At 46.6% G+C, this 27,262-nt stretch overlaps 1 protein-coding gene across 2 annotated transcripts in view; it reads right to left on the reverse strand.

The window, feature by feature from the left end:
• Positions 1 to 13,740: 13,740 nt before the first annotated feature.
• Positions 13,741 to 27,262, reverse strand: part of LOC142313353 (intelectin-1-like) — a 96,559-nt gene continuing 83,037 nt past the window's right edge. For both annotated transcript variants that reach the window (XM_075352368.1, XM_075352367.1), the window contains exon 8: positions 13,741 to 14,225. In XM_075352368.1, coding sequence (XP_075208483.1) covers positions 14,073 to 14,225 — 153 coding nt within the window. In that variant the 3' untranslated portion in view covers positions 13,741 to 14,072. The remainder of the gene's footprint in view (positions 14,226 to 27,262) is intronic.

A 27,262-nucleotide genomic window follows, 5' to 3' on the forward strand; every position in this document is an offset into this window, starting at 1 on the left:
AAACACAATAAAAATGCAGTGTCAAAATGTACACAAAATGTGATAAAAAAAAACATCAAAAACTCAACAAACACTAATCATGGTAACGTAGCTTTAGAGGGATCTTCCTTAAAAAAGTTCCCTTCTCAAAAAAGTGAAAAGAAAGCACTAACTTAATTAATCAAATCCAACAAATGGAAGAAGTTAATAAGACTTACACCTCTTCAAAGGTATCTAATAATATTCTAAACCTCAGATTTCAGTTCCATTCCAGCCTATTGTCTACACACGATAATAACTTAAAGGGAACCTGTCACCAGATTTTTGCATTCTTAACTCAAACAAGTGCCTTAAGCCGCGCCTGTGATGCATTCTATAATGGTGCATGTTGTCGAATGACACCCCATGTGGACCCCACAAATACCTTTAAAAAGTCTCCCGCCATGTATGATATTCGTTGGGTCCGGGCAGATGGGCCTCCTTTTTTGCGGCTCTTGTCCATCCTTTAGGCACTGATTACCATCCTTCCTTAATGATTGACTTGGATGACCCCACCCGTGCCATACACGTATGTGAGCAAAATCACGAGCCTGCACTGAGAGACTCGCGGTTCCTGCAGGCGCACTTCACTCCATGCTATTGCAAACTTAGCCGAAAACATTGGGGCGCCTGCACGAGCCGGCGATTTCTCTGCACAGGCATAATATTTTGCCCGGCGATGTGGATATCATCACTTGTGTCACTCACGTTGCCAGGCAAAATTTTGCGCCTGCACACAGACATTTCCATCTCGTGCAGGCGCACTGATGTTTTTAGCTCTGCACCCAATAGGGCACAGCGAAGTGCGCCTTTGTGAGCCACAGTGTCTCTGCGCAGGCGCAATATTATGCTTGGCTACGTGGATGGCACTGGAGGAGTCATCCACGTCAATTATCAAAGGACAGCGATCAGTGCCAAAAGGAAGGGCAAGAGCCGTAAAATAGGATGCCCATCGGACTGGACCCAACAATTATCATATATGGCAGGATATTTTAAAAAAGTATTTGTACGGTCTACAGGGGGAGTCATGGAATTACATGCAGCTTTATAGAATGCAGCACAGGCGCTGGTTAAGGTGCTAGATTTGGCTTAGAATGTAAAAATTTGGTAACAGGTTAAAGGAAACCTGTTACCAGATTTGAGGCCTAGAAGCTGCGGCCACCACCACTGGGCTCTTCTATACAGCATTCAAACATGCTGTTTATAAGAGCCCAGGCCTCTGTGTAGAACATAAAAATCACTTTATAGTACTTACCTAAATGGTCGCTGCAGTGGAGTTTGGTCATATGGGTGTCTCTGTTTTCCGTTGCCAGTGCCTTCTCTTTCGGCCATCTTTGTTATCCTTCTTCTGAAGCCGGGGTGCATGACGCGTTCTATGTCATCCACATTCGCCGGCATGGAGGTCTTGTGCAGGTGCACTTTGATCTGCCATGAGCAGGGAAGAACAAAGTATTGTAGTGCGCCTTCACGGGAACCCATGAGTGTGTATGATGTAGGACGCGTCATGCACGTAGGCTTCAGAAGGAGGACAAAGATGGTCGAAAGAGGAGGCATCGGCACTGGAGAACGGAGACACTCATACGACCCAACTCCAGGGCCGCCACTAGGAATTTCAGGGCCCCATACTGGCAAAATTATGGGGCCCCCTTGAGACTCCACCCAGGCTCCACCCCATCTTCGCCTCCACCCCGCAACCCTTCCCCAGTCCGACACCACTCTTGGAAAAACGTATGTATGTGTATATATATATATATATATATCTATATCTATATATATAGATATAGATATAGATATATATATATATATATATATATATATATATATATATATACATATATATATAATATATATATACAGTACATACACATATATATCTATACACACACACACAGCCATGGCCAAAAGTCTTAGTACCCTTGAAGTTGTTCCAGAAAATGAAGTATTTACCTCAGAAAAGTAATAATACACCCTCTACACCGCCTATCCCTCTCCATAATGCACCTTCTACATCACCCCTCTCCATAACACACCACCTACATCGCCTCTTTCCATAATAAATGCTCTATACCTCCCTGCTCCATAATACATGCTCTACACCTCCCTGCTCCATAATACATGCTCTAAACTGCCCCTCTCCATAATGTACCTTCTACACCGTCCCGCTACATAACACCATAACATACCACCTACACAGCCTCTTTCCATAATACACGCTCTACACCACCTCTTTCCATAATACATGCTCTACACCACCTCTTTCCGTAATACACCCTCTACACTGCCCCCCTCCATCACACTCTGCCCCCCTCCGTCACACTCTGACCCCCTCCGTCACACTCTGAATCCCTCCGTCACACTCAGCACCTCTCGTCACACTGAGCCCCTCTCTTGTCACACTCTGCCCCTCTCTTGTCACACGCTGCCCCTCTCTTGTCACACTCTGCCCCTTTCTTGTGACACTCTGCCCCTCCCTTGTCACACTCTGTGTGACCCCCTTGTCACACTCTGCCCTCCCTTGTCACACTCTGACTCCCCTTGTCACACTCTGCAACCCCCTTGTCACACTCTGCACCCCCCTTGTCACACTCTGCACCCCCCATGTCCTCCTCTTCACTCATTACCTGTCATCATGTGCCCTCATCTGCTACAGCTACTCTTGAGTAGCTGTAGCAGATGAGGCAACATGACGACAGGTAATGAGTATCTTCTTGCTCCTCCCATATGGGGGTGACATGTTATGACATCATCGCAGGTCCTGCACGGGAGCATTTTAGAGCTTCCCTGCCTCTGCAGCACTCAGGTATTAAATCCCTCCCCCCCCCTGGAAAAAAACGTCGGATTTGCTAGATGGCAAAAGGAAAGGACAGTTTAAAACAAAACAAAAAAAAATTCTGTTTTAACATGGCCCTGGGACGCAGCAGCTCGGGGCAACCGCCCCCCCGGTAGCTAAGCTACTGCTACACCCCTAGTATTAGTCACCAGTAACCCCCCCCACCTCATTGTCCCCCCCTCAGGTTATTTGTCACCACTCACCTCTCCCTCCTCATGCACTTCCGTACGGGCCCCCGCCGAGCTGCTTCTCCTCTTGTATGGGCCCTGGCTGCGTCGATGTTGTTCTCCTAGGGGCCCCCGCTGCTGCTTCTCTCCGTGAAGGTGCTCGCTGTGCCGCTTCTTTTCCTGCCGGCCGGGAAGGGTCTTTTGAAATGACACACGCGCGAGTACTGACGTCATCAGGGCGCGCCGCGTGTGTCACAGAGAAAGTGCTGGTCAGGGAACAGAGGAGAGATTCCTGCATTCCGCTGCCTGCACTGACTGTGCGGAGCTGCAGGATTGCTCCCTGCCCAGCACGCAGCGTGTGATGAGGGCGATCTGACCAGGGCCCCCCGGAGCCTGGAGCTCAGGACAACAGATTAGATTGCCCTCATTACTGACCGGCGAGCAAGAGCCCCAGCGTAACAGAAAATAAGCGGCTCCCAGTATGGAGCCGCAAACGCAGCCCCCGGGCAGACTTTCACACTGACAAATCAGGCAGCCCGACAGCGCCCCCTCACAGTTGCGCTCGAGGCAGATGCACCGCCAGCGCCCCCCCTAGATACCGAGTATGCAGCTGCATACCCGGTATATCCAGCACATGTGGCTAATTTGCATGCAATGCAAATTAGCCACGTGTATAGTTGCAAAAGCAACACTGCCGGGGTCATCTGCTGCGGCTGTGACTGGTCGGGGGCGAGGAAGGGGGGGGCCAGCTGGCCCGGGGCTTAATAAAGCTATGTAATTGTCCCTGGCTCAGCCGGGCCCCCCCTCTTCACCGGGCCCCCTACACCAGTCTTAGTAGTAATGCCCTGATGGCGGCCCTGCCCAACTCCACCGCTCCACCCCTTAGATGAGTATTATAAAGTGATTTTTATGTTCTACACAGCGGCGTGGGCTCTTATATACAGCATGTTTGAATGCTGTATATAAGAGCCCACTTGTGGCCGCAGCTTATAGGCCCCAACTCTGCTGACAGGTTCCCTTTAAAGGGAACCTGTCACCACTTTTTTGGCGTATAAGCTGCGGCCACCACCACCGGGCTCTTACATACAGCATTCTAACATGCTGTATATAAGAGCCCAGACCACTGTGAGAACTTAAAAACACTTTATAATACTTACCTAACGGTCGCTCGGTTGGCCAGATGGGCGTCTCCGTTGTCCAGTGCCGGCGCCGACTCTTTCGGCCATCTTCATCCTCCTTCTGACTCCTGTGTGCATAACGCGTCCGACGTCATACATACTCGCCGATGCCTGCTCAGGACCTGAATGCCGGGGAGTGTGTATGATGTCGCACGCATCATGCACCACGGCTAGAGAAGAAGGAGGATGAAGATAGCCGAAAGAGGCAGCGCCCATCTGGCCAACCAAGCGACAGTTAGGTAAGTATTATAAAGTGTTTTTTATGTTCTCACAGCGGCCTGGGCTCTTATATACAGTATGTTAGAATGCTGTATATAAGAGCCCGGTGGTGGTGGCCGTAACTTATACACCAAAAATGTAGTGACAGGTTACCTTTAACCTTAAAGGAAATCTTAAGCTAAGTTTTGCAATGGGAGATAGAACTGGAGCTAGGCTGGGTAGGAAGATAAAGAAACAAGTGATTAAATCAAGAATTAAGCTTCTAGAAAGGCCAAACATTTTTTTTTATATATATGAAAACCTGTTGATATAGCAGACATCTTTGCAAAATATTAGGCTAACCTCTAAAATTTAAAGGGAGGATGCCAGCCCCACCCAACCATGTCTTGAGTCATACCTTGATAAATTAAACCTTATACCAATCTCTTTGGAATAATTGAATGCCCTTAACTCTCCCTTTTCCTTATAAGAAATTAAAAATATTCTAAAGTTAACCAAATGTAACTCTGCCCTAAACATTACCTAATGAATATTACTGACAATTTCTATCCATCCTCATCGGCTTCTTGCTTAGGACTTTCAACTTCTGACAGGAGACAGTTCATTGGTCCTTCAAACTTGTAGGCTATCATTCCAACCCTACAAAAGCCAAGCAAACTTGCTAGACATGATAGACCTATCTGCCTTCTAAATTGTACCTTGAAAATTTTCTCTAAATTACTAGCTGCAAGGTTGCATAAAGTTATTCCCTCTCTAGTTGCTCCTGGCTAAGTCAGTTTTGTCGTGGGCTTTCAGCCCAAAGATGGCATCAGACAGATGATTGATTTAAAAAAAATAGCTGAACTGTCTAACACACCTAGTGTACTCTAAATGCTGAAAAATAATTTCAACGGGCATGTTAGGGGTATTCGGAGAAGGTCCTAACTAAATTTGGCTTTTGAGGCTTCATAAAATCATGTCCGTATATTCCAATTCCAATGTAGATGTTCTCGCTTCTGATTTTCTGTCCTCAAAGTTTCCTATTACACATGGAACCTGTCAGGGTTGTCTTCTCTATCCAATAATATTTGCATTAGTTATGAAGCCCCTAATGAAGTGCATTTGCTCCAACTCAGATATCTCAGTCATAAGGATTGGTGAATGTGTCGCGTGCGGAGGAGGGGACGCTGCGTTCTCCCTCTGCTCGGGTCCGGCTGCCGCTGCTGCTGCGGCCTCTGCTGCTCGGTGGCTCAAGCGATGTGCTGGATCCCGGGGACTCGAGCGGCGCTCCTCGCCCGTGAGTGAAATGGGGGATTGGTTTTGGGGATTTATTGTCTGTGACGCCACCCACGGTTGTGGTGATTGTGTGGACACCACCGCTGCTCTGTATGGGGATCCCGGGAGCGGTGACAGGGAGCAGCTTTGTTGTTATTTCTCCCCTCCGTGGGCAGGGGATTGATTGTCCCGGGGCCCAGTGATGGGGTAGGGATGGATGGCAGGCCGGGTGCGGGGCCTGGTGAGGTGCAGGGTCACGGGGGCAGCGCTGTGCCGTACGGCACGGTGGTACTCACTCAGCCTGAGACGTTGACACAGTTCTCGGTAAAACACACGGCTGGAAAGACGGTTCCCACGGACGGCTGCTGTTGCTTTTCCCCGGTAGTTAACGGTGACTGTCTCTTTCCCTGCACCTTTTGTAATGTTGGTAGCGATGGATTCCCACCGGTAACCCGCTCCCCGACTTGGATATGGGCCGGAGGAGCCCCTCTTTGCCCGCAGGCGCTGGCCCTGAGAAACTGGTGCCTTGGCGGTGGCGGTGTCTCTCTCATACGGTTGGACTGTTGCCTTCAATTGGGACTTAGTTGTTTAGAGACCCGGGGGTCCCCTTCACTGACGGATTTGGCAAATTCACGGCGACTCCTAGCCTTGCCAGGATCCAAAAGGCCCCTGCCAATGGTGCTGGCTTCTCCTTGTGTACCGGTCCGGTACCGCCGGGCCACCACCCGTCCACAGTCCTCACGGCAACTCCGAGAGGCCACTCCTGCAGACGGTCACCGCCGTCTGCTAACCTTGCTGTCTCCGTCAGGGGCACACACCCGGACCAACTTCAGGCTCTTTGCTGTCACTTTTCTCCTCTCACTTGCTCCTCTACCACTCAACTCCTCTCACTTCCTCCTCCAAACTCTAACTTCATCTGCCTGGTTTTCCCGCCTCTAGGACTGTGAACTCCTCGGTGGGCGGAGCCAACCGCCTGGCCCACCTCCTGGTGTGGACATCAGCCCCTGGAGGAAGGCAACAAGGATTTTTGGTTTAGCTTAGGTGTACCTAACCGGGGTGTAGGGTGTGGTGATGTCATTACCTGTGACCCCTGGCTGGTCCAGGGCGTCACAAATGTAACCATGTGATTGAATTATATGCAGATGACATAATTATCTTTAATACAAATGTAGAAATGTCTCTCCATGCTGTCATGTCATCTTTATCTACCTTTTATGATATCTTTTAACATTGCTTTGGGCAGCAGCCGTGGGCAAAAAAGTGGTCTTCAATGTCCAGGGACACTAAAGAAATAAAGGGATTCTTGGGGTGTGTGTGGTGGTACTGTTGCTGCTGTGGCACCTTAAGGTTGAGCCCAGTTGCACTCTGTGCAGTGCCACACCCCTTTATCCTCAAGTTGAGGAAGCCAGACAAGTTTGTAAAAACAAAGTCCTTTTTACTGAAAAATCAACTTATGTACAAAGGGTAGCAGGTATTACTCTTTTCTTCTGCACAATACAGAGGCGCATGTATAGTGGATCCGGATGGCAGTGTACCGCCCGTGCAGAAGTCGGACTGCTCAGATCCAGGGTTGCTGTGGTGCTGTGGCTCGAGTGCGGACCCGGGGGCTTGTGGCTACTCGAAAATAAAAGGGGGTTATTTACAGGGTATTTGTGTTCGTGACGCCACCCGTGGTTCGCGGTAAGGGGAGTACCACTGCTGCCGATAGGAGTACCCGGGGTAGATGGAGTGGGGCAGCCAGATGACATTCCCTCCACGGGTAGGGGAGATCCCGGGACTCTGCAGGATAGGTAGAGAATAGCGTGGTGCGGGCTGTGTGGGCATGCAGGAAGCCGGGAGAGCAGTGTACTCACTCAGACTGTGTGGATATTGGTTCAACCATTAAGCAGACTCTGACACAGAAGTAAACCAAGTCTCTGGGTTCCACTGCCACTCTGGGGAGCTCGTTCGGGAAGCCATCCCCGTTGGTATTGCTAGTGCTCCTGGGCCTGCCTCCATGCACTTGTGTTTAGACGTTTCTGAGTGACCCCTCGGCCTGAAGCTGTCGGGGTCCCGCTCCCTATAATTAAATTGAGGAGCTGTGCTCTCGATGTCTAACACTTGGGATTTCAGTGGGCCGCATAAGCTGGAAAGCCCTATCCCCCTCGTTGTGTTGGTGCCTTCGATCTCTGAGCTCTTGGGGAAAGTTCATAAAGAGACTATCCTCCACAGGTTAATTATCAGGTTACGTGAAGCTCCTTCCTGATCTAGGGTCCAGAACCCTGCCATGCTCTGTACCGGTCAGGTTACTAGATTTTCCGGTGCCGACTGTTCTCCAAAACTAAATCTGGGCACCCTTCTCCAATACCCTGCAACCGGGTCTTCAACTTCTCCGGTCCCAGACCACTGTCTGCGACCTAACCAAAGTCTCCCAGGGAGCTACAACTCCCTCAGCTCCTCACTCTCTGAGGCCTACTCTAAGACTCACTATGTCCCTCCCACCAGTCTGTCTGACCCCTAGGCGGGTAGCCCTTTCCCAGCTAGACCACCCACTGGTGTGCTTGACTGGGTGTGAGGTGTGGCTAGGATTTGAATGCTGATGGAAGCAATACCAATAGTTAGGATCAGCACGGCAATGAACAGCACGGCAATAGGTGTGACTCTATTCTTTAAGAAACTAATGTAAGGAAACACCACTGGTCTTTTTAGGTAGCACCAGCAAGGTCTGTAAGGCTATAATCCCTGCTTACAGGCCTCTAATACACTAATTCTTCTCCAGAAACTCACCCTACACTGAATGTGAATAAAAGTGGTATTATTAGAGAATAATATAGCTTTCATTTAGCCCTGAAAAGGACTGTTGGTTTACTGTTGTTCCAGAAGGTACTGTCTCGCTATAACACACTGTCCCTTCTCCAGCACAATCTCTCCCTAATATTTCCTGGTACAGTGCGAGAAAAATTTCATTTCTAAGTCTGATATAGACCCGATGATGCCCTACGGCCGACTAATGACAGTTATGCTAATGTGATGCCCTGGCACCGCCAGGTGGTCACAGAAGTGTACAACACCCTACATAACACCTTCCCACACAAGGTTCCATCAGCCACAAAATCCTTGCCACCCCCCCAGGGTAAGAAGGACATGCCAGTGGGCAGGACAAAGCGTATAGGGAGCGTCCACCTAGGGGTCTTAAGAATCCGGGGGCGGGAACAAGTTAGTATAAGGCGGGCTTTGCACGTTGCGACATCGCAAGCCGATGCTGCGATGTCGCACGCGATAGTCCCCGCCCCCGTCGCAGGTACAATATCTTGTGAAAGCTGGCGTAGCGAAAATTATCGCTACGCCGGCTTCACATGCACTCACCTGCCCTGCGAACGTCGCTCTGGCCGGCGACCCGCCTCCTTATTAAGGGGCGGGTCGTGCGGCGTCACTGCGACGTCACACGGCAGGCGGCCAATAGGAGCGGAGGGGCGGAGATGAGCAGGATGTAAACATCCCGCACACCTCCTTCCTTCCACATAACCTACGGAAGCCGCGGTGACACCGGTAGGAGATGTTCCTCGCTCCTGCGACTTCACACACAGCGATGTGTGCTGCCGCTGGAGCGAGGAACAACATCGGACCGTCGCGTCAGCGTAATTATGGATTACGCCGACGCTGCACCGATGATACGATTACGACGCTTTTGCGCTTGTTAATCGTATCATCTAGGCTTTACACACTGCGATATCGCATGCGATGCCGGATGTGCGTCACTTTCAATTTGACCCCACCGACATCGCACCTGCGATGTCGTAGTGTGCAAAGCCCGCCTAAGTCTGAGTTTGAAGTGGAGAGGAGTGACAGTGATAGACTGTCAGAGACAAGCTGAGCCTAGTGGAAAGTAGACAGGGTAGTGGCCCTGGTCTGCTGGCTAGGTGGCAAGCAGTGGACCGTGTCTAAGGGCGATGGGGATACAGTCGCGGGAGATCCAGTGTGGACTGGGACAGGGTTGGAGGGCGCCGGTACGACAGCGGAGATCCGGTCCGGAAAACGTGCACAGGCGGGGTACCTGGACCCTAGTTAGAAGACGGTTGCAAGCCCCTTCTCTATTCACCAGGCCGGGAGCAGGTTTCAGGCCTAACTCCAGAAGTTTAGCCCAGATAGAGCAAAACGGCAGCCCACCGCGGGGGATAGGGTATCCGCATGCACCCACTGAAATCTCAAAGGTCAATTTTCGCGGGCACATCTTTCAACCAAAATACACCAGGAGGGGACTTCCCCGTTCCAGACGGAGTTGACCACAAGTGAGAAAAGCTACAGAGTGCCGGAGGAAGGGACATCGGTACACCAGCCAGGTGTGGAACCCGAGTACACCCGGACGCGGCAGCCGGCCACTGACACCTTGGTTTACCAATGGACTCGTGTAATTCTTCTACAGTGAGTACACCAACATTTCCCGCTTCGGCCTGGCACACCACCTCCGGCCTACATCACTCCCCGTGTTCTGGACACTGAGCCCCGAGGCATCCATCCCTACCCACAGAGGGGTTAACATCCAGCTGCTATCCCATCTTCCCCCGGGTGCTCTCCAACAGCGCTGTGGTACCATATCTTACCACACACCATGGGTGGCGTCATAAAGTATCTACAGCAATCCTCGTACAAATACGTCCCCTTTTTATTTGAGTGTCCGCGCAACCCCCGGGTCCGGAAATCCCTCGAGCCACTGCGGATCCGGATCCGAGCAACTCGGCTGCTACAGACGTGGGGGCGGCACACTAGTAGCCAAGATGTGCTTCTTTATTGTACACCAGTGTGCTACCTTTTAATTATGATCTTTCAGGATGCCTCCTTATGATAATGAATTCTCAGTATGCCTCCTTATAATAATGACCCCTAGTGTGCCTTCTTATGATAATGACCCCCCCCCTCGTGTGCTTCCTTCTGATATTATCTTCACCCCAGGGTGTTTTCTTATACACTGACAAGCAAAAAGGTAACAATGTTTTAAACTTTTGTCTTTCAGACGCCATCCACTACAGCTTTTGAATGTAAAAATACCTTCATGTTATAGATAATCATCTTGGCTGTCACATGCATAAATTTTACTTGCAACTCTTTAGCATATGATTAGTTATGCAGATTCTTGTCATGTCACTGAATTGTTACTGTTTTGCTCCTTGTAGTGGAAAAACCACTGGTTTGAATTGAGGAGCAGCCATGAAGAAGAAGATAAACAGAATCATACAGTTCGTTGATAGCGGTCATTTGGCAAAGAAAGGTAAAGAAACCTCAACTTTAATATCGTCATAACAAGCATTGGCTCGAGTTTGCAAAAATCGAAGATTCAAAACGAATGACTTGGACCGATGAAACGAAAGTCAATAGATTAGGCTCTGTTGTATGCTATTAGGTTTGGAGGAAAGAAGGAAAAAGGGGGCTAACAGATCAAGAAATTGAAGGAACTGTCAAGTTTGGTGAAGGAAATCTTATGATATGGGGTTGTTTGACGCCTGTCAGTAGCAGGAAAGGAAATTCACACGAGCTTGAGAAATTCCATACTTGCCACTGACTGTGAGTGAACTATGGAGCCTTGTTTTGAGACCATTCTCAGAACAATATATAGCCGAGCAGAGAGGTGTAGAAAACTGTGGTAACTATTAAAATATAACGTTTAATAATTATCGTTTTAAAAAGTATATAAACCACACAACATAGACAGTTGTAAAACCAACCCAAAAAGGAGCAGATATTTATTGCTCCTGATAATGCCAATACAGGACAATTTCACAAAACAGAGGGGGAGGGGCGGATTCCTCCCTCCGTGGTGATAATAATATAGACAACACTAAACACGTTGTCAGACACAATTGTTCAGCGGGGTCATATAGACAAAACTTACTGATAACTCTCTAAAAAAGAGGGAAACAAAATAATGTTATCCAATATATAGAGGGGGGAGCCAAAATTATAGCCACACATTGCCCCTCAATTGGTAACCATCTGACCTTAGATGCTCCAAGACCTCCCAACGCGTTTCATAATTCGCTTATTCCTCAGGGGATTATGGTCATGAGGGAGCTGTAAAAATGAGCAAAAGTAGTCAGAGTAGTAACTGAACTTATATAAAGAATCTAGCACATATTGTAAAAGAACGTTGTCTTTACCTTTGATACAATGGACCTCCAGCCTGGTGTGTCTGGGCCTGGCATTAAGCACAGAGCTTTCAAAAAACCGCCCTTAAATGTCATAGGAATATATGGGGGTGGCCAAACCTAACCCAATGAGGTGAAGTGCACGCCCCCAGCTGGGCAGACCTCCCAGGATAAAGAGCCCAGAGTGTGTGGGAGGGATGACACCTCCCTCAATGACGTAGTCATGCTCGCATGCCGCCCGTCTAGAACAAGCTAGGGCGGAGAGTTTTCACCGCCCCCAGCGGTGACGTATAATAGATCACATGTACGCCCCATATACACGCACTTCCGGTTTCAGTGAGTGCGGGCGTCGCCGTGTATCTTCTGATCGCGTGATCTCCTGGAGCGCCACGTGACTGGGCACACGTGGTCCGCACATCCGGTCGGCAACTGTGCATAACGTTGTGCTCGGTTGCCGCGCGACCGGAAGTGCGTGTATATGGGGCGTACATGTGATCTATTATACGTCACCGCTGGGGGCGGTGAAAACTCTCCGCCCTAGCTTGTTCTAGACGGGCGGCATGCGAGCATGACTACGTCATTGAGGGAGGTGTCATCCCTCCCACACACTCTGGGCTCTTTATCCTGGGAGGTCTGCCCAGCTGGGGGCGTGCACTTCACCTCATTGGGTTAGGTTTGGTCACCCCCATATATTATTATGACATTTAAGGGCGGTTTTTTGAAAGCTCTGTGCTTAATGCCAGGCCCAGACACACCAGGCTGGAGGTCCATTGTATCAAAGGTAAAGACAACGTTCTTTTACAATATGTGCTAGATTCTTTATATAAGTTCAGTTACTACTCTGACTACTTTTGCTCATTTTTACAGCTCCCTCATGACCATAATCCCCTGAGGAATAAGCGAATTATGAAACGCGTTGGGAGGTCTTGGAGCATCTAAGGTCAGATGGTTACCAATTGAGGGGCAATGTGTGGCTATAATTTTGGCTCCCCCCTCTATATATTGGATAACATTATTTTGTTTCCCTCTTTTTTAGAGAGTTATCAGTAAGTTTTGTCTATATGACCCCGCTGAACAATTGTGTCTGACAACGTGTTTAGTGTTGTCTATATTATTATCACCACAGAGGGAGGAATCCGCCCCTCCCCCTCTGTTTTGTGAAATTGTCCTGTATTGGCATTATCAGGAGCAATAAATATCTGCTCCCTTTTGGGTTGGTTTTACAACTGTCTATGTTGTGTGGTTTATATACTTTTTAAAACGATAATTATTAAAGGTTATATTTTAATTGTTACCACAGTTTTCTACACCTCTCTGCTCGGCTATATATGTGAATTTGGTGGAGCATACGACACTTATTACCATCATTCTCAGAACAAGGCTCCATAGGTCACTCATGGTCAGCGGCTGACCAGGAATTTCTCATGAGTGTGAGAAATTTCGGGTCTGATGTTGACTGAGAGTGACCTATGAAGTCTCGATCTAAGAACGAGGCAAGATAGCATTCTATAGGCGTTGTGGGATATTACACCATCAGATTACGTTGGAACTTCGAGGATTTGAGGATTTCTTTTGAATTAATAAATTGGTGAAAGAGGAAGTGTGGGGAAGTCTTTATTGACAATTTAATTATGTTGGAACCTTGTAAAAAATGTAATTAAGAAATTGGTGAATAAGGTAGTGTGAAGGAGTCATTTTTCAAATAAGCAGTCTTTACCCATGTAACCAGAAGGGGTGGGGCTTCAGCCAACAGAAAAATGTTGTTTTGTGGTATCAGCTTTGTTGGCTAAGACCCCACCCCTTCTGGTCACATGGGTATGACCTCATACAGGTCTTGCAAGAGAAAAAGTGAATCGTTTGTATAATACTTATGCTAATTCTAACAGGGAGAGGAGATAAGTATGCATACCCATCAGATATTATCTGATCCTCAGCTGCTGTCACTCAAAAAGCTGTTGATTTTATAAACTTTACTTTCTTAGATTTCAAAACCTAAACATCCGAGCTGACCACTAAAGGTATGTAGAGAATTAGCCTGATAGTCCAGTACAGCACTGGCTTTAGGTTATATGCGAAAATCCTGGTGATTGGTTCCCTTTAAATATCCCTAATTCATAGTTTTACATTTCCCTTTCCACGACCTTACTGATATGAGTGTAAATCTTTATTTCCTCTGAAATCATAATTATGCAATTATTTTATTTTATTTTAATTATTGTTTTGAATAATTAATACAGTTTTCAGGAATTTCTTTGCATCGTTTCATATATTTCAGCATAGAATTACACTAACGATAGAAAAGAAGGATGGCTGCTTCAGTTATTTCTTTACTTGAACTCCAACCTGCATGTTTTCCATTACCATCCCAGTCAAGAGATGCAAAGTCTCCACATTGCCTAGGATTTCCTTCAGGGATGTAGCCACCTCCTCCAATACAATGCTGCAAATATATTAAGCAAAAATAAACATCTATTACAAATTTCATTGTCACCTGAGCAAGGTCATCTTTCTTAACACATGGGCCAAATGGGCACTTGCCCGAGGGCCCCAGGAACATACGGTATGTTAAAGCTTAACTAAACTTTCGGACAACTTTAAATTAAAAGAACAATTTCTGTCATTTGCTTTCTTCCATCCAGAGGTCTGCTATTTCGTGGAGACAATTAGAAACTCTGAAAAAGTATGGAAATCCTGAAAATGGGAATCCTTCATATTTATTAGCAAATATTAGAGCGGAATTTATTTATTTAACAGGAAAGGCGATCCTTTAATTCTTTTACTGCTTTAACACTAGAAGTCCCAGAAATGTCGAGCTCCCCCCTGAAGTCCCGAAAGAGGGTCAAATGACCCTTAGACTATCTTTTTTATTTAGAACCAAAACAAAATGTTAATTTGAAATTTTTATCTTGCAGATGAGGAGACTCCTCCTCTACCAAAAAAGAAAGCTCGGTTGGCGAGTGAGCCAAGAGAAACCGCAAATCCTTCAGGTCATTCGACCCGTCTCTGGGTTCCAAAGGTAGAAATGTTAAATGACCCCTCTCTGGGACTTATAGTGTTAAGAAGAAAATAAGACCTACCCCGAAAATAAACCATAAGCCCTTCTGCAAAAATAAGCCCTAGTTCACGTTCCACATGGAAGTGTCCAAGCAGCTAAAAAGTTTAAGAATACAACAGGAACGCTCATCAAATAAAGCATCCCCAAAATAAAGTAGACACCCCTAAAGGAAAGTAGACACCCCCCCAATAAAAAAAAATCGTACTCACCAGACCCCAAATAATCACAGTTGGCAAGTGCCAATGGTGGTTGAGCTCTCACACAGAGATTTACATGACTGTCAGGTCCCTCACTGTTGCAGCTGCATTACACTGCAGCTCTCACAAACGGATCAAGTACCAGTACCACACCGCGTAAGTGATACTACTTCCAGTCACTGGGAGGAGCCATCCGCTGTAGAAGGCAGGGGGACCTGACAGCAATGCAGATGTCTACATGAGAGCCCATTCACTTGCTAACTTTAATTCCTTAGAGTCTGGTAAGTATGATTTGTTTAGGGGGTGTCTGCTTTCTTTTGAGGGTAAACTTACAGTACATAGAGAATAATACATTTAAGCAGGTAATTTATACCTTTGAATATATGGTATGTACCCACTATTATAGGACTGGTTCTGCACCATGAGAATAGCAGCTCAGATAAGAAAATGTCCATCTGAACCAGTAATGGGATTAACACAAAATGTTGATGTTCCAGAATGTGAGGACATGATTACATTTGAATAAATATTTTTTTTTTTTTAATTTATGAATAAATGTGGATTGTTGTTCATGAGAAAATATAAGACATCCCCTGAAAATAAGCCCTAGGGCATCTTTTGGAGCACAAAAATATTATAAGACCATGTCTTATTTTTGGGGAAACACGGTAGTAGATTTTACTCCAGACATCTCACACACAGATCAACTGACATTTACTGTCTGATACATTAAAGGCTGTGAGCCTGTGGAACTTTTCTTAATGTTCAACCCCATATTTTCTCATGGAGCAAAGGATCTAACAGACAGTGTTGTGAATTTTCTTCATGAGAACAAAATTCCACTATTAAACTGTCGTGGTCAGTCGTACAATAATGCCTCAATATGTCAAGACAATATACTGGATAGCAAACACAGATTCATCAACTTAAAGAGTTTGCCATCTAAGTCCCCTGTGCTGGACACAGTCTGAATGTGGTGGGAGTAAAAGCAGCAGAGTGTTGCCTACAGACTGTAAAATTTGTATGATATAGACCCACCCAGCAGTGACTGGGATTGGAAGCGTCAGACACGCTGTCACTCAGCATGGGGGCACAACTGCAAATAATCACAGACACTGGTGGGCAGGGGAAGCAGTGAATATGCATGAGCCTAATGAGCGGCCCCGGAAGAAGAACAAGGGGTCGTAGGAGTATACAGTGGCGCCGGTAACTCGGTAATATGAAGCTCTTGCTCCTACCCCTTTGTACCGGATTCTGGTCCCTATAGATTATATGGGGATCGGCACCCAGCCAGATACCAGGGATCAATCCCCACTGACCCTGAGTTGGTGGGGGGATTGATTTGTGAGTCCTCCCATCACTAGTGAGAAATGCAGCAACAAAACACAAAAAATGAACATGCTGCAGTTTGTCAGAAGTTTGTGACAAATATACTGCAGACAAAAAACTTCTACGTGCGCATGGAAAATCTAAATTCTTATAGACTTTGCTGGGAAGTCAAAAGGGAGAATTTTCTGACAACAAAACTGTCCTGTTTTAGTTTGTTTTACTTTTATTGGAATTTTTTTAGGGGGCATTTAAACTGAAAAACAATCATGAGTGAGTGTTAAAATGTTTCCTTTCCTTTCATGATTATCTTGCCGTGTAAACAAACTGATGATCAGTGAGAAGACCACTTGTTTGTTTGGTCAAATGATCTTTTGTGCAGCATAAAAGATAATAATTCTCAGTGGTGCGTCTTGTAAACAGGACTTGCACTCCCGAAATCCATGGCAGCCTATGGGCACTGGGCGATCTAACCTACTGTAAATGTCTCAGTGCGCATCGTTCACCTTCTTCTGCCTGTGTAAACATTCATTCAAAAGATCAGTAAATATTTACCTTTTGGTAGTTGTATCGTGCCGCCAGTCTCTCTGTGTAAAGCTGGGTTCACACATAGCGACAGCGACAACGACGTCGCTGTTACGTCACCATTTTCTGTGACGCAACAGCGACCTTGTAAGTCGCTGTTATGATCGCTGCTGAGCTGTCAAACACAGCAGAAGCAGCAGCGATCATAACGACACACGTCGCTGTGCTACATGTGCAGAGAGCAGGGAGCCGCGCACACTGCTTAGCGCTGGCTCCCTGCACTCCTAGCTACAGTACACATTGGGTTAATTACCCGATGTGTACTGCAGCTACATGAGCAGAGTGCAGGGAGCCGCGCACACTGCTTAGCGCTGGCTCCCTGCACTCCTAGCTACAGTACACATCGGGTTAATTACCCGATGTGTACTGCAGCTACATGTGCAGAGAGCAGGAGCCGGCACTGGCAGCGGGAGCGGCGGACGCTGGTAACGAAGGTAAATATCGGGTAACCAGGGAAAGGTCTTACCGCAGCTGCCAGATGCCGGCTCCTGCTCCCTGCTCGCTTCATTTCGTCGCTCTCTCGCTGTCGCACACAGCGATGTGTGCGTCACAGCGGGAGAGCGACGACCAAAAAATAAAGCTGGACATTCAGCAACGACCGGCGACCTCACAGCAGGGGCCAGGTCGTTGCTGGATGTCACACACAGTGACAGCGACGGGACATCGCTGCAACGTCACAGAAAATGGTGATGTAGCAGCGACGTCGTTGTCGTCGTCGCTGTGTGTGACACCACCCTAAAGGGGGCTTTACACGCTGCAACATCGCTAATGCGGAGTCGTTGGGGTCACGGAATTTGTGACGCACATCCGGCCGCATTAGCGATGTTGCTGCGTGTAACACCGATGAGCGATTTTGCATCGTTGCAAAAACGTGCAAAATCGCTCATCGGTGACATGGGGTTCCATTTTCGATTGTCGTTACTGCAGCAGTAACGATGTAGTTCGTCGCTCCTGCGGCAGCACACATCGCTCCATGTGACACCGCAGGAACGAGGAAGCTCTCCTTACCTGCCTCCCGGCCGCTATGAGGAAGGAAGGAGGTGGGCGGGATGTTACGTCCAGCTCATCTCCGCCCCTCCGCTTCTATTGGGCGGCCGCTCAGTGACGTCGCTGTGACGCCGCACGGACCGCACTTTTAGAAAGGAGGTGGTTCGCCGGTCACAGCGACGTCGCCGGGCAGGTAAGTATGTGTGACGGGTCTGGGCGATGTTGTGCGGCACGGGCAGCGATTTGCCCATGTCGCGCAACAGATGGGGGCGGGTACCCACGCTAGCGATATCTGTACCGATATCGCAGTGTATAAAGTAGCCTTAAGGCCTAAGCCACACGGCATGAAAATCGGTGCGAGTGGAGAGCGATAAAAAATCGCATTCCACTCGGACCAATATTAGGCTGTGTGCCAGCACACATGAGCGATTATTTTCTCAGCCCTAATCGGACCGAGAAAACAATCGCAGCATGCCGCGACTGTAATGCGAGACTCTTTCTCTCGCACCCATTCAAGTGCAGTGTACCGCAAGTGCAGTGCGAGAATGGCAATAGCTGGCGATGGAGGAGAGAGGGAGAGAAATCCCTCCCCCCTTCTCAGTGCCAGCCCGCCCCCCGCAGCTGAGGTCCGCTCGCACAGTTGGTCCTCAGTCGCAGAGACACTCGCATGACACTCGGCTCTGCTGTACTGCCAGCGTGAGCTGAGTGTCATGTGAAGAGATCGCAGTAATTCCCGTGTGGCCCTGGCCTAAAAAGGCCACTAGTTTTATACAAATAGCATTCACAACTGGATAAAGTAAATGGAGATTGTTGGTATAGACTTATCAGCTGGCAGTTTTTATACGACTTCAGTGATTATGTCTAATGCTAGAAATCATGCTAAAAGTAAGAGGTGTATTGTCAAAATGACTTGTTTTCTTCAGAGCCAATTCTTTAATGTTGTTGTGCTTTCTTTTTGTCTAGTTTTGGGCCTGTTTTTTCTTTGCATCATATTCATGATTTCATTTGTATTGTTCCCATCCAAACCGAGTGATTTTGCATTTTTGCACTATCGTTTTTTTCCTTCCAGTCAAAAGTCATAACTTTTTATTTTTCTGTTGACATAGCTGTATTAGGGTTTGTTTTTGTAGTGCAAATTGTAATTTTGAATAACACCATTCAATATACACTGTGTGCAGAATTATTAGGCAAGTGGTATTTTAGAGGATTTTTTTTTATTATTGATTAACAACTATGTTCTCAATCAACCCAAAAGACTCATAAATATCAAAGCTTAATATTTTTGGCAGTTGGAGTGGGGTTTTTTATATTTGGGTATCTTAGGAGGATATCTGTTTGTGCAGGTAACTATTACTGTGCAGAATTATTAGGCAACTTAACAAAAATTAAATATATTCCCATCTCACTTTTTTATTTTCTCCAGGTAAACCAATATAACTCCACAAACTTTACAAATAAACATTTCTGACATGCAAAAACAAAACTACAAAAAATTAGGGACCAATATAGCCACCTTTCTTTATCATGACACTCAACAGCCTACCATCCATAGATTCTGTCAGTTGCTTGATCTATTTACAATCAACATTGCGTGCAGCAGCCACCAAAGCCTCCCAGACACTGTTCCGAGAGGTGTACTGTTTTGCCTCCCTGTAGATCTTACATTTTATGAGGGACCACAGGTTCTCTATGGGGTTCAGATCAGATGAACAAGGGTGCCATGTCATTATTTTTTCATCTTTTAGACCTTTACTGTCCAGCCACGCTGTGGAGTAGTTGGATGCATGTGATGGAGCATTGTCCCGCATGAAAATCATGTTTTTCTTGAACGATACTGACTTCTTCCTGTACCACTGTTTAAAGAAGTTGTCTTCCAGAAACTGACAGTTGGTCTGGGAGTTGAGCTTCACTCCATCCTCAACCCGAAAAGGTCCCACAAGTTCATCTTGGATAATACCAGCCCATACCAGTACCCCACCTTCACCTTGCTGGCGTCTGAGTTGGAGTGGAGCTCTCTGCCCTTTACTGATCCAACCTCTGGCCCATCTGTCTGGCCCATCAAGAGTCACTCTCATTTCATTAGTCCATAAAACCTTTGAAAAATCAGTCTTAAGATATTTCTTGGCCCAGTCTTGACGTTTTATCTTATGTTTCTTCTTCAACGGTGGTCGTTTTTCAGCCTTCATTACCTTGGCCATGTCCATGAGTATGGCACACCTTGTGCTTTTTGATACTGCAGTAACGTTGTAGCTCTGAAATATGGCCATACTGGTGGCAAATGGCATCTTGGCAGCTTCACGCTTGGTTTTCCTCAATTTATGGGCAGTTATTTTGCGCCTTTTTTGCCCAACACGCTTCTTGCAACCCTGTTGGCTATTTGCCATGAAACGCTTGATTGTTCGTTTATCACGCTTCAAAAGTTTGCTAATTTCAAGACTGCTGCATCACTCTGCAAGACATCTCACAATTTTGGACTTTTCAGAGCCCGTCAAATCTCTCTTCTGACCCATTTTGGAAAAGGAAAGGAAGTTGCCTAATAATTAAGCACACCTTATATAGAGTGTTGATGTCATTACACCACACCCCTCCTCATTACAGAGATGCACATCACCTGATTTACTTAATTGGTAGTTGGCTCTCAAGCCTATACAGCTTGAAGTAGGACAACATGTATAAAAAGTATCATGTGATCAAAATATTTATTTGCCTATTAATTCTGCACACAGTGTACAAGGGGCTGCTGATAAGTCTTTGGCTTTTTGATCTTATTTTGTTTCTATGGTAACGAATGTTACATCACATGAAAGCCTTATGTGTCTAATATCTGTTTTCAAAATTTTGAGTTTGTTGCTTATGTCAACAGTGTTCTACGCAAGCGGGGAAAAAAATTTTGTAGTCTAATGTGATATTCACAGCAACTGAGAGCAGAGGAGTGATAACATTCTTGTTTCTGCAAGGAAAGTCTGCGAAGGATATTTATGGTGATATGTCGCACACAATTAAGCACTGGGTTGCCAAATTAAAAAACTGTCCACTTCAGCACCAATGATGAGGAACGTCCTGGACGACCGAGAGTGGTTGTTGTTCCAGAGATCGTCGATGCTGTGCACAACCTCACACTGGAGAATCGACAAATTTCAACTAAAGCATTAGCAAACATCATGAGGATTTCCCGTGAACTGTTTTTGTCATTATCCATGAACATTTGGACATGAGGAAGCTATCTGCAAAGTGGGTCCCCAAACACTTGACAACAGATCAGAGAAGCATGAGAGTGAAAACTTCCCAGTCCATTTGTCAGTGTTTCTGGACTGATAAGAACTTCCTGGATCAACTGGTCACTATGGATGAGACCTGGATTTATTTGTATGACCCTGAAAACAAGGAGCAGTCAAAGAGTGGAGGCACAGTGATTCTCCTCGTCCAAAGAAGATCAGGGTGCAAAAATCAGCCACTAAGGTGATGGCGTCTGTGTTCTGGGATAAGGAGGGCGTGCTTCTAGTGGACTACCTTCAAAAGGGTTCCACCATCAATGAAAGGTATTACATTGAACTTTTAGACCAATTGAAGGCAGCTCTGAAGGCCATAAGCAGCGGCAAGCTGTCCAAAGGAGTCTGTTGCTGCAAGACCACGCCTCAGCTCAAACAGCACAAGCTACCAAGGCAAAACTGGCAGAGCTGGGCTTCCAGCTGGTTGACCACCCACCTTATTCACCAGATCTAGCTTCCTCCGACTATCATCTGTTTCCAAACCTGAAGAAACACCTCAAGGATACCAAATTTCATTTCAGTTCTGATGCCATGGCTCCTTCTGATGCCTGATTTGAGGCACAACTGAAATCCTTCTTTTTGCTAGGCTTACAGAACTAAGAATACTGATGTAAGAAGTGTGTTGACATCAGTAGAGAGTATGTGGAATAAATGTAAAATTTCATCATCCAATCTTGTTTCTTTAGGGTACTTTACACGCTGCGACAACGTTCAAGCGTTGTTGGGGTAACGGTGTTTGTGACGCGCATCTGGTGCCGTTAGCGACGTCGCAGCATGTGACAGTCTGGAGCGACCTAAAACGATCGCAAAAAAGACAAAAATAGTTTGTTTTGGAGAGGTCGTTTAATAACAAAAAATCGTTGTCAGGTAAGTAGCGATGTTGTTCCTCATTCCTGCGGCATCACACACGCTATGTGTGACACCACAGGAGCGACGAACATCTCCTTACCTCCATCCACCGGCAATGCAGAAGGAAGGAGGTGGGCGGGATGTTACATCCCGCTCATCTCCGCCCCTCCGCTTCTATTGGCCAGCCGCTAGTGACATCGCTGTGACGTCACGGTGACGTCGCGGTGACGCCGAACGCACCTCCCCCTTGCGGGAGGGATTGTTCGGCAGTCACAGCGACGTTGCTGAACAGGTATGTGCGTGTGATACTCCATAGCGATAATGTTCGCTACGGCAGCGATCACCACATATTGGCCTTACGACGGGGGCGGGTTCTATCGCGCTCGACATCACTAGCAATTGCTAAATTACCCCTTTCTGGGTAAAGCCAAAGACTTATCAGCAGCCCCACGTATTGGATAAAATTCCAAGTGTGGTGAAGTTGGTAAAAATTCATTGTTTTCTAAAAGTGATTTGTTAACATGATTCGTCAGGTCAGTATGACTGCAGTGTTACCAAGCATGTATAGATTTATATTTTTTTAACTCGTGAAAGCAAAATGTAGAAAGTTGTAAAAAAAATTTCTCAAGTCGCTGTTTTACAAGACATATTTTATTTTTTCATTTATTGTAGCTGTATGACAGCTTGTTTATTTCTTGGTAACGTGATGACTCTATTGATGCCATTTTGAGGTAAACATGACACTAACAGTTTCAAATTTTAATTTTTTGCAGTGTTGCAGTGACTGAAAAATGCTAATCTGGGAGTGCCAATTTTTATGACTCATTAGTATTTACCAGTTTAGTTAATTAATTTTATATTTTGATAGACTGGACTCTTATGGACACAATAGTACCACACATATATATATATATATATATATATATATTAATGTATCTTATTTTTTCGGACTATAAGACTAGAGATGAGCAATGTTCGAATCGAACTGTTCGCCAATTTCAAATTCGGGTGGTTTTTCGGCGGTGTTCGAGTTGTTTGACGAACTCGAACGATTTGCTTTATGTTCGACCGTTCGAGTTACCGTTCGATAACGGTTCGATCACCAAAAGCATGGCTTTTCACAGTAAGGCTATGTGCGCACGTTGTGTATTGGCATGCGTCCTGCGTCCCCAGCACAATCCCTCTCTCTTTCCTACTCACCGATCACTGGCGCGGCGCCACACGGCTGTCAAAAAGCTCTGGCGGCTTTTCCTCTTTTGAAAATGGCTGCCGCTCATTATTCAATCTGGCATTCCCTGCTTTCCCCTCCCACCGGCGCCGATGATTGGTTGCACTCAGACACACCCCCACGCTGAGTGACAGCTGTCTCACTGCAACCAATCACAGCCGCTGGCGGGCGGGTCTACCTCATGCAGTAAAATAAATAAATAAATAAATAATTAAAACAAAAAACAAAAAAAAAAACCTGCGGTTCCCCCCAATTTTGATATCAGCCAAGATAAAACCACACGGCTGGAGGCTGATATTGTCAGGATGGGGAGCACCACGTTATGGGGAGCCCACCACTCTAACAATAACAATATCAGCCAGCAGCCGCCCGGAATTGCCGCATCCATTAGATGCGACAGTCCCAGGACTCTACCCGCCTCATCCCGAATTGCCCTGGTGCAATGGTAATCGAGGTAATAAGGTTAGGTTAATCATGACATGCGTCTCCCCGAGATACCTTCCATGATTAACCTGTAAGTGAAAGTAAATAAACACACACAATGAAAAATCCTCTATTTGGAATAAAAGACAAAAAAACCCTCTTTTGCCACTTTATTAATCCCCAAACAGACATCCAGGTCCGAAGTAATCCACACGATGCTTCCAGCTCTGCTACATCAAGCTGACAGGAAGCGCTGTAGAACACGAGCGCTATGAGTCAGCTCCACGCAGCAACTGAAGTGAGCCGCGCTGTCGCCGGAGACTTCACTCAGGTAGTGCCTGCGTGTCTCTCTCTCTCTCTATTGCTCTCGTCTCTCTTCTCCTCTCTCTCTTCTCTCTGTCTTCTCTCTCTTCTCTCTCTCTCTTCTCTCTCTCTCTCTCTATCTCTCTTCTCTCTCTCTCCTCACTCTCGTCTCTCTCTCTCTTCTCTCTCTCTCTTCTCTCTCCTCTGTCTCTCCTCTCTCTCTTCTCTCTCTCTTCTCTCTCTCTCTTTCTCTCTTCCCTCTCTCTCTCTTCTTTCGCTCTCTTCTGTCTCTCCTCTCTCTCTTCTCTCTCTCTTCTCTCTCTTTCTCTCTCTCTCTCCTCTCTCTCTCTTCTCTCTCTCTCCTCTCTATTCTCTCTCTCTCTTTTTTCTCTCTCTTTCTCTCCCTCTCCTCTCTCTTCTCTCTTTTCTCTCCTCTCTTGTCTCTTTTCTCTCTCCTCTCTCTCTTCTCTCTCTCTCTCACTCATCTCACTCATTTCTCTCTCTCTCTGTCTCATCTCTCTCTCTCTCTCATCTTAGTATATGAATAATCTACTTCTGGTTTCTCAGGTCAAGATTACCAAATCTTCCTATGCATTTCATTACAGGCAGTGGCTCAATGGGTAGAGCTGCTACCTAAGGATAATTAGTTCACAAGTTCGAGTCCTAGCCATCCCGGTAAAGAATTTAATTTATTTATAATTTTAAATTATAATTCTTATTTATTTATTATTATAATTTAATTTAATTATGCACTGAGGGGAGGAGCCGGACATCATCTGTGAGCCGCGGGACACACCTCTAAAATCGGAGCAGTTCACGGAATGAGGCTGCATTGCTCTCTCCTCTCTCTCCTCTCTCCTCTCTCTCTTCTCTCTCCTCTCTCTCTTCTCTCTCCTCTCTCTCCTCTCTCTCTCAGACCTGGCGATGATCAGCTGATGCAGTCACCTGATGAAATCAGCTGACACTATAAGTCGAGCGGTGAGGCTGGCTTTTTACCGCCCGGCCGGCTAAACTATCAGCTGATGTCGTCGGACAGGAGTCGGCACAGAAGTGTGTAGTTGTTTTTTTTTGCACTGATGCATTAGCTAATTGTATAAAAGCCATTTATACAATCAGCTGATATGTCATGGATTCAGGCCCTTGAACCTGACACATCATCTGATCGCTTTGCTTTTCAGCAAACCGAACAGATGATATTGGATCCGGATTGAACGGCGCGGGGCCCTTGACCCAGGATTACTGGGTTCTTTATTTCAATAAAGATGGAGTCTCTAATTGTGTTGTTTTATTTCTAATAAAAATATTTTTCTGTGTGTTGTGTTTTTTTATCTGTACTAGAAATTCATGGTGGCCATCTCTAATATTGGCGTGACACCATGAATTTTGGGCTTAGGGCCAGTTGATAATATACAGCTAGCCCTAACCCCATTATTACCCAGAGAGCCACCCATCACCAAGGCAGCTGGAAGAGTTTGATACAGCGCCAGAAGATGGCACTTCTATGAAAGCATACTTAAGCCAATAGTTGTATGCATGAGAGCAGACAGCAGCTGCAGAACTACAAGTGTCAGCATGCTGCATTCACTAGTGTATGCAGGAAAGCAAACAGCAGCTGCAGAACTACAAGGCTCAGCATACTCCATCGAGGACTGTATGCAGGAGTTTTTTGCCCACCAAAAAAATGATTTGGGCTTCGCCATATTTTTGTATGCTAGCCAGGTACAGCAGGCAGGTATGGCTGCCCCCACCCACAGCTGCCTATTTGTACCCGGCTGGGAACTAAAAATATAGGGAAGCTCTTTTTTTAATTATTTCATGAATTTCAATTCATGCCAATTCTCAATCTGCGCATGTGCCGACTCAGGGCGCCACTTCTTTGAAGCCTGCACCATTGACAATTTCTGGAGGTTCCTCCTGCCTCAGCACTCACAATGAGCATCTGGGACACCTGCTGCACCGCCTGCAGCATCGCCCTACTCCACCATCGCCCCACTCCACCACTGCCCCTGCCTCCTGTGACTCCGCTCCACCACTGCTGCCAAGCCCCTCCAGTAAAACACAGCCAGATTATAAGAAGGACCCATTTTTTTGCCCTTTCTTTTCTTTACATTTGGGGTGCGTCTTATAATCTGGTGCATCTTATAAAAAGAAAAATAAGGTATATAGTTATTTTTATTTTATTTTTTTAAAGGATTTTTTACTTAGTCCTCTGGGGCTGGAATCTGTGGTTAACGACATCTTTTGATCACATTTCTGGGAGGTTGATTGGCACAAGGCAGTGACGTACCGTCAATAGAGGCAGACCATGTCACTATTACGGGGCCCGTAAGCTGGAGGGGCCCGGAGGTGGCTGCCCGCTGTGTTTTCCTTTTTTCACTTTCATGCCCCCAGGCGGTCAGTAAGCAGCTGATTAAGGCCGCTGGGTGCCGACAATGATTGTATAGCTGTAGGTTGGCCACAACACAGAGATGCAGTCTCACCCACACTCACTGCACACTTTGCGGGCCTGTGCTGAAGAGGACGGAGTGGCCAGGCAGCTTCCTCTTCCAGTCAGAGAGCTGTGAGAGATGCCAGGAGAAGAACAGCCAATCGGGAGAGGGGGAAGAGCTTGTTCAGTTCAGCACGGGAGAAACAAAGTTGAACAGGAAAACAGAGTGGATGAGGAATAGAGACTATAGAAAAGAGAGAAAAGCAAACATAGAGCAGAAAAAACAGTGAGAAGCAGTGAACAGAAGGAATTGAAATAAAAAGTGGAGGAGAGGAGGAGACGCCAGGAGGACGGACAGGAAGTGCAGCGACGACAAAGCCACTGACGATCTCTCACATCACAGGAGCAAGTGAGTATTATAATGTGCAAATGTCTGCCTGTAACACTACAGAAACTGCCCTGTGCTGTGCCATCAAGGTGTGTATGTTGCTCCCGTGCTGTGCCATCACTATGTGTGTGTGTGAGTGTGTGTTGCTCCTGGGCTGTGCCATCACTGTGTGTGTATGTGTGTGTGTGTGTGTGTCTGTTTGTTGCCCCTGTGCTGTGCCATCACTGTGTGTGTGTGTGTGTGTTGCTCCTGGGCTGTGCCATCACTGTGTGAGTGTGTGTGTGTGTGTGCAAGTGTGTGTTGTTCCTGTGCTGTGCCATCACTGTGTGTGAGAGTGTGTTGCCCCTGTGCTGTGCCATCACTGTATGTGTGTGTTGCTCCTGGGCTGTGCCATCACTGTGTGTGTGTGTGTGTGTGTGTGTTGCTCCTGGGCTGTGCC

This window comes from Anomaloglossus baeobatrachus, chromosome 5, assembly GCF_048569485.1.
Source record: "Anomaloglossus baeobatrachus isolate aAnoBae1 chromosome 5, aAnoBae1.hap1, whole genome shotgun sequence".
In the NCBI taxonomy this organism is placed as follows: domain Eukaryota; kingdom Metazoa; phylum Chordata; class Amphibia; order Anura; family Aromobatidae; genus Anomaloglossus; species Anomaloglossus baeobatrachus.